At 34.8% G+C, this 11,089-nt stretch overlaps 1 protein-coding gene across 1 annotated transcript; it reads left to right on the top strand.

Annotated features, from left to right (window-relative positions):
- The first annotated feature begins 3,235 nt into the window (after positions 1-3,235).
- Positions 3,236-10,510, top strand: LOC137400448 (uncharacterized). The gene is made up of 4 exons (XM_068086775.1): positions 3,236-3,415; positions 4,876-5,089; positions 7,422-7,597; positions 9,554-10,510. The coding sequence occupies exons 1-4, from the start codon at positions 3,236-3,238 to the stop codon at positions 9,824-9,826; spliced, it is 843 nt and encodes a 280-aa protein (XP_067942876.1). The 3' UTR covers positions 9,827-10,510.
- The last annotated feature ends 579 nt before the right edge of the window (positions 10,511-11,089 follow it).

Below are 11,089 nucleotides of genomic sequence, written 5' to 3'. Positions count from 1 at the left end.
ACATGCATATGTGTACATTTCCTTGTATGCCACATTGTAGCATAGGCTGCACTTACATTAGCTATATCTTTTTGATGGCGCCTAATCCGGTGTCACTCTATGTCTAGCAACATTTAGTGGTGTTGCTCACCACCATTCTCCCTCATCGTTAATTCAGCCAATCGGATTCAGACACTGACTAATATAAGCCTTTGCACATCTCTACCTCTTGATGTTCATTACCCAGTCTCTACTTTGGAATCTTGCTCTTCCATTTCACTGTAAGTGTAGCTTTGTTTATATACATGTATGGGCTTTAGTCTTCTGCTCTATTTCTCTGCAGAGCATAGTGTATTTGTTAACGGCAAAAGGTAACCATTTGTGTTCACGCTCTACTAATATTATTTGTTGTCAGTATATGATAGCTGTGTAAGCATTTTTAAAATTCTGAGTTGTAGGAAAGGTGAACAACTTCTTTAGAATCTCTTTTAGTCTTTTTAGGAACTTCCTCACTCAAATTCGTTCACACCTTATGTGATTTACCTTGAGCTTTAGCTCTAGTTTAGCACTACATATAAGAACTAGCTTTTGTCTTGCTTCAAGAAAGCCAATTTTTTTCCAAGATTCAGTTTGCAATAATTTTATCCAACATAATAAAATTCAGTTATAAGCAAGTTCTTCTTTTTTGGAGCTGGTTAATTACTGCCTCCATTAATGTATGCATATTGGTAGATTGAATATATACGTATGTGTCTATTTCAGCATAGACTCTACCAGTAAGGATGAAGAACCGGTACATGAGGCTATGGATGTTCCTAACTGTAGCTGCTGCCTTACCTATTGAGGAAATCACAAAGAGTAGAACACAGGCTTTATCGGTAAGCACAATAAATATTCATAAAAAAGACCTTTTACCATAACTTTTCATAGACTTACTTAGTGAGTTAACGCTTTGATGAATCATGTTTTACTTTGCATTTAGTCAAGAGAAATTACCAGAATAGCTAACCATAGCTGCCAAACCACATATGGTCTAGAAATGTTACTGTCAACAGTGTGATGTTGATTTTTGGCATTATTATTTTCCTGTTTGCAGAATCATCCCATTCAAGACATCTCTAAAGTTACTGGTAAGTCCATTACAGTTGAATTAGCCACACATAATGAGCTTGTCATTTTCAGAATTGGGAGCTGTGACAACCCAATTCTAAGTGTTAAGCTGTGGCCATGAATAAACCATCCAAATCTAGACCGGAGTTAATCCAGTTAGATTTATAGTCTAATAGTGAAATCTTGTGCCAGCAGTTTGATTACAGTTTCAACTTACACTGATTACTTACACAACTTACACTGATTACTTGCACAACTTACACTGATTACTTACACAACTTACACTGATACTCCGCAAAACTCTGCTCACACCTTTTGTTTACCAATTACCTGATTTTTCTTATTTTCTGGATAAATAACGCATATTTAATTGGAAGTAGATATTCAATGGTATCTGTCGGTAACCATCAGTGCTCGTGCCGTAACAGTCAGGAAAGGTATGTCCTGTGAATAACACTTGTATTGCGTATTAAATTTGCATTATTTTACATACAAAGACAGTATCTAATCTGACAGAGACGTAGTTACTGAAAGGTTGTTATTTATCATCTCTTGCAATGTTATTCAGACTTGAGGACTGGTAAAGAAATTTATGGTTAGAGGATATCTCTCCAACGAACAGTTCCTTATCTACACGTATGTTTAGAAATAGCTGCTAATCAATTTAGTTCTAGGGCTATATATCAATTTAGTTCTAGGGCTATATATTACATCTAGTGTCACTTTACCAAACCTAATTTACTTTTTGTGTAAGTCTATATATACTAGTACCCTGACAGTCCGGCGCACAGTGAGATACTTTCCTGTGTAATAATTATGTGCACAACTATGTGCACAACTATTCCCAAATGTGGTAAGGTGATTCATTGTGTAGACCGTTGAATGTCAGTCTATGATGTCAAAGGTTATGACTTCAAATCGTGCTAAGAGTAATTTTTTTCCTAATCTCTAAGCATGTATTTCGTTACAGACAGACAAGGCTTTTGTTGTAGCAAAAATTCTAACTCAGACATTTAGTCTAGAAAGTCTATGATAGATTAGCAGTTTCTGAAGATGGATAATGTTAGTTTAAATGCTGAGTTTAAATAAAGTTTACAAAAGGTAAACTGTACTAACTTTAAAAACTCAAAGAAGTGAGCAATCGATATATTTGGCTTGGGTAGGGTGAAGCAAGCAATTTGGATACATTTGACTGCCAACTAAGTAACTCAGTATTTATTTCTTACTGGCAATGTAAGGCTGTGTTATAACTCTCTTAGCTAAAGTATAAAGAAAAAAATACGAATAGAACTTTTCATATAGAACAGACAACAGTAATTTCTTTTAAATAAAATTTATGCTATTCACTATTTTCGAAAAAAGGGACAATTTCTCCATGAGAGTTGATCTACAATCTAAAGAGTGTGCTCAGACAGTGCTAACTCAAAGTATTCACATACCTTTAAACCTTCCATTAGGCTGAGCTTAATGGGAGTGGCTAATCTCTGGCATTTGAGTTCACATTAACATGCTTAATTGCTAATCCAATAATACCAATGGATTACTTAAATTCTGTGATAATCTAATTTGCAGATCTAGTCTTCAACCACACACTCTCTCTAACACAAGGAAATATTTGGTTTTTGCTCATAAAACACCCATTTTTTGATGTTATGCTAACACTTTGACAAAATTTAGGATGTGTCTGTTAAAAGCGTTAGATCAAATTAAAAAAAATTCTTTTTGTGTGCAAAAACATTTTTAAGACTTGTTACCACAATCTTTGAAAAACTTTGAAAATTTCATGTATCAATATCTGTAAAACCCATGAAAAGGATTCAAAGAAGGCTATTCATAAAATCTTTGCAAATGTTTCAACATGTATACGGCTTCATGCAAAGTCATATACATGTATGTATACATCAAAGTTTAAAGGATGATAAGTAGTCAACATGCAGATGGTCAACAGTTAGATGGTTAACATAAATACTTATCATCACATTACTATCTAGAGTAAGAAATGTAAATTTGTGAAAAGGTTTCCTAACCCCCATTTTTTACAAACAGATTTTTGTAGAATATATACTTCACAGGAAATCGTTCTTCAGAGGCGGATAGAAGCGAAGAAACAAACCAAAAAACAAAAAATAACTTACTGTCAGAGGAAATGAACAAAGCTTTGCCGGATGAACTGACTCGAGTTAGAAGATTCACCCTTTACGAAAACCTCACCGCTACCTGGCTAGACCCAAGAACTCCTTTTCCTCTCACAATCAGTTTTCAGAACTACATAGATAGAGATATAAGCACGGAAACACAAGATAATATTGCTGTTAACTGCGCAAGAGTAAGAATTACATCATCTTATTTATGAAAAGAATCTATGAAGCTGATATCATAGTTTTGAAACAGAAGCAAACTTATATGGAAATTCATGTAGATATGTTTAAAACTGTCAGTCTATGCTAAAAAAAGTTTGACTACTTTTTTTCAAGCTTTACTCTGCTTCGTCATTTCCTAAAATTCCTAAAATAAAACTCCGGCGTCATCTATCATCGGCTCACATTATGACAAGTCTTCTATGAGGTTCTTGACACTCGGGATATAAGTTAGCTCTATTGTTTGACCATTAAGCTATTGTTATGTAACCTAGTTAACCGGCAAAGTCAACCCACATCAAAAACTAATGTCAGACAAAAAAATGCAACCTTTACAGAAACTTTCATCATCATCCGACTGGTTAGTAAATTGGAACAAAAACTCTCATTAAAATGGTCTCGGCTAATTAAACGATCTGTCACGAGTGATTTGTTGTTTACAAAAAAGAATATGAGGTTCATCAATTACAAAATAGGCCCATATGTAAAGTGCTCTCACTCAGCTATGGATTTGTTACTGATTTGTTACTCAGCTACTGAGTTATGGATTTTTTGTTATTCATCAGTTGGTGTTGGTATGCGTGCTGATTCTCTCATGACAGAAAATCTTATGAGTTTCACTTCTTAAATATTCTTTGAATATTGCATTTACAGTTAAAACAGCACAAATAGCTGTTATTAAATCTTATTTTAACGCATCACCCATATCTCTTTCTAGATTACATTTTGAAACAATACAGATATATGTTACTAGATTATATGACAGAATACTGTAACATATTAAAAAAGTATTAAATCATAAATAATTTGCTTGCATCTTCAGTATCTGTGATTGTTTTATTTTTTCCATCAACCTAGTAGATATATGTGTAAATTTAAATAACATAATATAAAACAGGACGCAAGCTGAAGACTTGAAGGATTGATCAGTATTTACAGTATTTCAGAGCATAAATACACACAGGTTATACTTTTACTATGTACAATTTGAAATCAGCCATTGCACATGTGTATTTGCTAAAGTTTACTTTATTTAACTCCAACTCTATTTAAAGAAATTTATCATCATCTAGGAAACCTGTGTGTAAAATTTCCTAAAACAGTTCTTAATATACATTTTATTTCCTTTTAGCTTGACATACACTTCAAATTTAATTTGCAAAAAACATCGCTTGCTAGAAATATTTTTGCGGCTTATAAAGTGATTAACTTTTTGAAAATTGTCAAAATGGAAAAATTTGCGCTTCGCTCAACGCAAAATATGTCATATCAACCAAAGGATTTCAAGATATCTGATTGAACAGGCACGTCACAGACCTCTGATGCAATCGTTATGGGCGCAGCTTATTTGCATGTCATGTTTTGCACAATATTTGGCTTGGGTTGTTTGACACTTTAATATTGTAATTACAGCAATGCTGTTTTGTAGTTGTGGGCAGAGCAAACCGGTATATCTTTCAAATATGTAAGAAATGAAGTTTCCAACATTCTCATCAGCTTTGAGCCAATAGTCGGTGACCCCGGTCCTGGAGGAACAGTAGGAGAGGCTGGTCCACCGCAACCTCATAAGACTCCGCCTTCCACATATCTTAGGCTAGATAGCAGAGAAGTTTGGAAACCTCGGTTTTCCTCTCCAGGCGCAGGCAAGTCAAGCAGGGTGAAAGCTATTCTGGAAATTTGACAACTCAGATAATGCTCAGCTTTTAACAAAAATAAATGATGCCTCATACCAGAAAATATGCCATAACCATTCGGGTGCTATGATTGGTCAATAAAACTGTGGCTTTAACAGCCTCTCTGCGGGCAATTTTAGATTTCCTACTAAAAACTTTTTGAGTATACATGTTAAATCAACAATAGATGTTTGTATAAAAATAGGCGCATGATAAGCATTCCATTAGCTCGACACATTCCCATAGACTGAAAGTCATCTGAAGCACAAGACAAATGTAATCAATATGATAACTTTCCTATTAAAGGTTTTCTAGCAATTCTAACAAATATTTCTGACATACCCTAACTACATTTATCATAAAAAATGTTCATTTATCAAACCCAAGAATGTTAAAATATTGATCAATAACTCCCACTTCAGCTATCCCTTATGCTGTGCATAGGCCTATAACCCTGTATATACTGTCCATTGTCAATAAACCCTGCATAATTCGATTATCATGTATCTTTGTGTATTAAGGCAAAAGCTGTTGTAATTTTATGTGTGAGAGATACACAGTTGTGATCTGGACAGCTCATGTGTACTTAACTACATACATGCCTTTCTAACAGCGCACCCTAACTCATGTACAAAGCAGCATTCGATTTAAACAAAACACTTGTGTCAGGCTACACTCATAAAAGAGCGTAAACTATCTTTTTTGGGCAATATTTGTTAGCTTTTCAGATTATAAGTTCATGCAAGTTTTTAAAACCTTCCTAAATTACTTTGATAATTAGACAGCAACATATTTTTGTAATTTCTACCAAAGTCAGAAAATGTTGAAGAAGGTTTTTCTGGTTCATTTTCAGACACTTACAAAATTGCAACGAGTTTCACTTCCGTAATACACTTACAATATATTTATTAGGTGAACATAATATAATCTGAGCTTTGATGATTGGTTATTTTCAGTCTGAAGAAATGCTAATCTCTGTGTATTTTCGAAAGATTTGCCACAAAGCATCTGATCAAATAGCGCCAATTAAGTTAAGCTTGCAAACCTTAAGTTTTATTGGTTTAAAATTACCACTTTGATCACTACTAGATGGTAAACTAGAAGGAGTGTCAACTTTGCAAAATGCTGGCTAAAAGATTTGCAACCTCATAATGGTTTCTAGGACTAGTTTGGTTAATTCACATCTTTAACTTGCTGAAACTGGAATCATTCAAAAATGGAACAAAAGTAGTTGGAACAATTTTACTTTTCCGAGATGGAACTGGCAATTCTCAGTCATTTATTTTTAACAAAATCAATTTTCCTCTAAATCTGACTTACTATTGCTGTTTATTTACTGTGAATATTGATCAGTTTAGAGGCTGGTAACTACTCAAAGCCATTGCTGTTGTTTGTTAAAACTGAGGCAGAGACATGCCCAGCTCTCTAGCTCATGTTATGTTAATAATGTTTGGTGCTACAGAAAATGAGTACTACCAAACTCATCAGTCAGTTTGAGTTTTATGGCTGTTGTTTGATACATACATGTATGTGTTCACACCCATTGTTTCCCATAAATTGCCAGGTTAAACGAGCATATTGTACTTTTATACAAAAGAAGGCTTTTTAATAAAAAAAACTTCAGTCTTAGCTTTAAACAATCTTCCTGCTTGTTTTTGTTGGTCTGTTGATTGGTTAGTCAGTCTGCCTTTCAGTTCAGTCTCTATTGATTGCTAGGTTACTTCAAACTTTTTGTGCAATACTTTATATAAATTCAAAATCTATCGAATGATAGCTTAGTTATTGAAGTTACATAGCCAAGGTAATTTTTAAATATATTTTTTGTAATGACAATACCTTGGTAGTCTAGTGTGCCCTGAAAGATCGTCAGGTGAAATAACAGTATGTTCAATTATCCCGTAATGTTAGAAGGTGATTAATTGGCTCAGGTGTCAAAGCAACATTCCTACAAGATAAATGTTGTAAGATCAAAACCGGCACAATGCAATCTTTTTTCTCAACCTCTTACCATGTTTTTGAATAGACGGACAAATACAGATCTTATCATAGTAAAGTTTGCAGAGGCAAAAACTTCAATTTTACAATGCAAATTGAATATCTTACCAGAAGTAGCCAACTAGAAAATAGCAGTGTAACAGTGTTCTGACCAATTCATATCATCTCAATTTACATGTATTCTTATAGCGCTGAACCTGCTAAAATGCTAAAAACCTGCTAAAAACCTATAAAATACCTCATCTTGTGCATATTATTTATATCCGTCAGCCTTTGTCATCTCATTCATACCTCTCTGTACTTTCAGGATTGAGTCTAGAAGAGGTCATTTGTCACGAACTGGGTCACAACCTTGGGCTAGGACACTCTGAGGTGGAAGAGGCTCTCATGTTTGGCATAATCGGGCTAAGAGAACACGACGTCAGACTTGACCAAGATGATATCAATGGCATACAGTCACTATACGGTCTCCCTGATGGCCAGGTTTAAATTTAACTTATAATTAATAATACTATTCTGCATAATAATCCCATCCTGCTGGAAACAGTCGCATTTTGAGAGGATGGCACTCCTTGGCAGCTATTTAAGACAGCAGTGTTGTGAGAAGGTAATGCCCATTACTAACAGCTATTGTTTGAGATAGTAGCATCGTGAGAAGGTAGTGCCCTTTAGCAACAGCTCCTGCTCAAAACCTTAGCGCTGTGAAAAAGTAGTGCACCTTAGCAACAGCTACTGTTTGAGACAGTAGCATTGTGAAAAGGTAGAGCCCCTTAGCAACAGCTTCTGCTTGAAATTGTAGGACTGTCTCACAATAGCTCCCCTTAGTAATAGCTGCATTCGATAGTTCCTAAAGATTTCTGTTGCTCAATTGAAGGTTACTTCTGTCATGGGGGCTTTTAACTTCTTTTTAAAAAGTGTTCATGTCATTCAAACTCAAGAAAGATAAGTAAGGGTGTCGTTAAACCTAAAAAACCATTACCATTTCTCCAAGTTGGCTTTACTAGTCAATCAGTAGACGAGTTAATTACCATAATGAACGAGTACAAATTATTTAATTATTATTAATGCTTTGAAAGACTTTTGGCTGTTTATTCAACTCTCATGACTTTTTACCGATATTGTAACCATACTCTTCATTATTGGTCAATGATAAATAATTTATGAAGTTTTCAAAATACTTAGCTATTGAGTTCAATGCAGAAAATTTCTTATATAACCATCAGCTCATCAACGACTAGGTGTCTTTGTGCCTTGATCAATATATGTTTTTTAAATATAAATCGACTTAAACAAAATAAAAGATCATGACATGCGCTTTTATACATGAAGTTCCCTCGCAAGCTATAAGTTGTCTGTAGTTTTGAAGGAGGCCGCAAAGGTTTTCAATGCTTCCCTTTTATGACGCTGCTTCTTTCAGTGATTTTCAACTAGAGATTGTCGATTGTTCATTGTTAAGAAACCTCTTTGCCCTCTGTGAACCTAGTCGGATTCAGGGCATAGTCAGAATTCGCTCAAAAGGGAAGGTTTTCACAATAGCAACCACTGCATGAAAAACCACAACTCGCTTTGCATGGTAGCAGCCAGTGCTTGGACACCTACCACTAAAACCGCACCCATCCAACCAGTTTACTTTTAAAAGTAGAATAGGAAAAGAAAACTACCGCTGACACAGCAATATCTTGACATTTGCTTGTGCACTTAACACTAGCAATCTTCCATAGCAACCATAGCATTAAAGCCAACCATCAGTGAGGCCCTAGCAACTAGTATACTGGGACTTACAGCTAGCAATACGCCCTAGCAACCAGTGCACAGTAAATTACATGTATATACTCTAGCATGTATCTTACTGTGCAATGGAATTTTCTGCCTTTTATCAGATAGTTGGGATCAAGAAGAGTCATTATTAGCAATAGTAGTTCATAAGAACACACAGCATTAATTCTACAGCATCTACAACAGCATCTATAGGGTAATATGTAGTACCCAGCTGAGTATTCAGAATGTGTCAACTTTCAATATATTCACAAATTTAGCTAAATAAAATCACGTCATAGCTAGGACTGATTACAGTACTGCTCATTATTATTTAAAAGCCTCAAACCCTGCCACATGTAATCGCCTCAAGCCCTGTCACATGTAATAGCCTCAAATCCTGCCACATGTAATTGCCTGAAACTCTGCCTGCCACATGCACTATTTGTCGGCTTGACCAACATGCATGATTTCACATTTGGGAAATAATGCTATGCAGGATTGGTTGCAAGTAGAGATCAACAATAAATATGGTGCTATTTTATTAACTAGCCAGTGCCGAGTTTCATCATGTTTATGCTTAGCATTTGTAGTCAAGACTTTTCTGTAAACTCCTAGTTAAGTCTTCAACTCTGATGATGTCACATTAGTAAGATATTAATGTACCAAACTTCTACCTTTTAGACAGTCATTGTTGACAATGAAGCTAATCAAGGCAGAAATAGATCTTCGCAATCAGAAAGAGGCTCCGTGCGACGAGTAAGATGTGGTAGACGCTCAGGTAGAAGGAGAAGAAGATGTCAACAAAGAAGAAATTTTCGAATGAGAAATTTAAACAGATCAAGAAGTCGATCAATTCGTAGAAGAGACATTAAACCAAAGACAGACAAAGTTTCTTATGACAGAGGAGTGAGAGATTATATTAGTTCCACATCGGGTTCCCGCTTTCGGTTTTGAGATGTCTGCAGAGTAATCTTTTTTTTAGAGAAAAAGCTTCTGTAAATAATGCTTATATTTCCCTAAAGATTTGCGTTGAGGTTGCATAGATTTTCTTCAAGCAAGCATAATGTAACATAACATCAACAAAAGCAAACCCAGTTCAGATCCAACATTACAGCTTTTTAAAACATTCAGTATGTTCTTGTTAATAACTATGTACTCTTAAGGTAACCAGCTTCAATGGCGAACAACAGTAATGAGCTCAATATCTGACAACTACCAAACAATATTTTATTTCTTAAACTTGAAGTAAAGATTTGCGCTGCGTTAGAATTAGAAAACCTACTTAAAAATCTTAGAATCAGAGCTGTACTTGAAATAAGTTAGTTCATATATTATACAATTGTGGATTGTCATGGGTTAGTTCTGAGGTGCCAGTCATAAAATTGGTCAAAAAATTTTGGTTTTTCATTTTGCAAAATTTATTTATAGGTAAGACAATCCCATATACAGCCAAAATATTTATTGTAGTTATTGCCCAGAATGTCTTGCTTTTATAAACACTATACACATAGTGCAGAACATTGCATGTCAGCCATTGATTACTTCACTCTCCACTTTTACTAGTTTATTTTATTCACGTATACGAATGAAAGCAGCAAGTCATCCTGAATGAGTCAGTATTCCTCATTTTAAAGTTGTATACAGTCTATTCTATTACCGTTATTCTGTTTCATGTGTATAAGTATGTTTAGTATCTTATATGTTTATTTTATTTAAATGATTAGTTTTAATTAATGTTAGTAAATGATGAATAAAACCTTGTTTGAAAAGTTTTACAAACAGTTGTTCTTGTTGAGAAGTATATCTTCTTAAAGGTGACAAAATTCTTTTGGCGTGTGTTACTATGCTCTATGGTGAAAGTCAACTTTCGGATCATGAGTGTATTTCTAACACATTTAATGTCAGTGCCAAGATAAAACAGAATAAGAGATCAGGTACGGGTTTTAGAAACCGGTAATAACATATCTCATTTTGTCATCGTGTGTTTGTGTCTGTTATTTCGCAGAAACGCCATGCTTTTCTACATTTTTGGCTGGTTTCATCTAAACTTTACTTACTTATTTTCCATGACTTTTGCCAGGTTACCAAAAGTCTTGAGTTTCAAGACTCCGTCTCATTATAACAAACTATGCGGCCCCTCAAACCTGCACCTCAGACCACCTGATTGAAAATAGAAGAAATTCTAAACCTCCCCAGGCTTGCTACTAGTAATCTGAT

This window comes from Watersipora subatra, chromosome 7, assembly GCF_963576615.1.
Source record: "Watersipora subatra chromosome 7, tzWatSuba1.1, whole genome shotgun sequence".
Taxonomy (NCBI): domain Eukaryota; kingdom Metazoa; phylum Bryozoa; class Gymnolaemata; order Cheilostomatida; family Watersiporidae; genus Watersipora; species Watersipora subatra.
The sequence above is the reverse complement of the archived record's forward strand: the minus strand, read 5'-3'. Positions and strand labels throughout refer to the sequence as shown.

Excerpts from the sequence above, each read along its gene's own strand:
- LOC137400448 (XM_068086775.1), top strand. The coding sequence starts at position 3,236 with ATGAACAAAGCTTTGCCGGATGAACTGACTCGAGTTAGAAGATTCACC. Across the intron at positions 5,090-7,421 it reads GTTTTCCTCTCCAGGCGCAG|GATTGAGTCTAGAAGAGGTC; the intron begins GCAAGTCAAGCA and ends CTGTACTTTCAG. Across the intron at positions 7,598-9,553 it reads ACGGTCTCCCTGATGGCCAG|ACAGTCATTGTTGACAATGA; the intron begins GTTTAAATTTAA and ends TCTACCTTTTAG.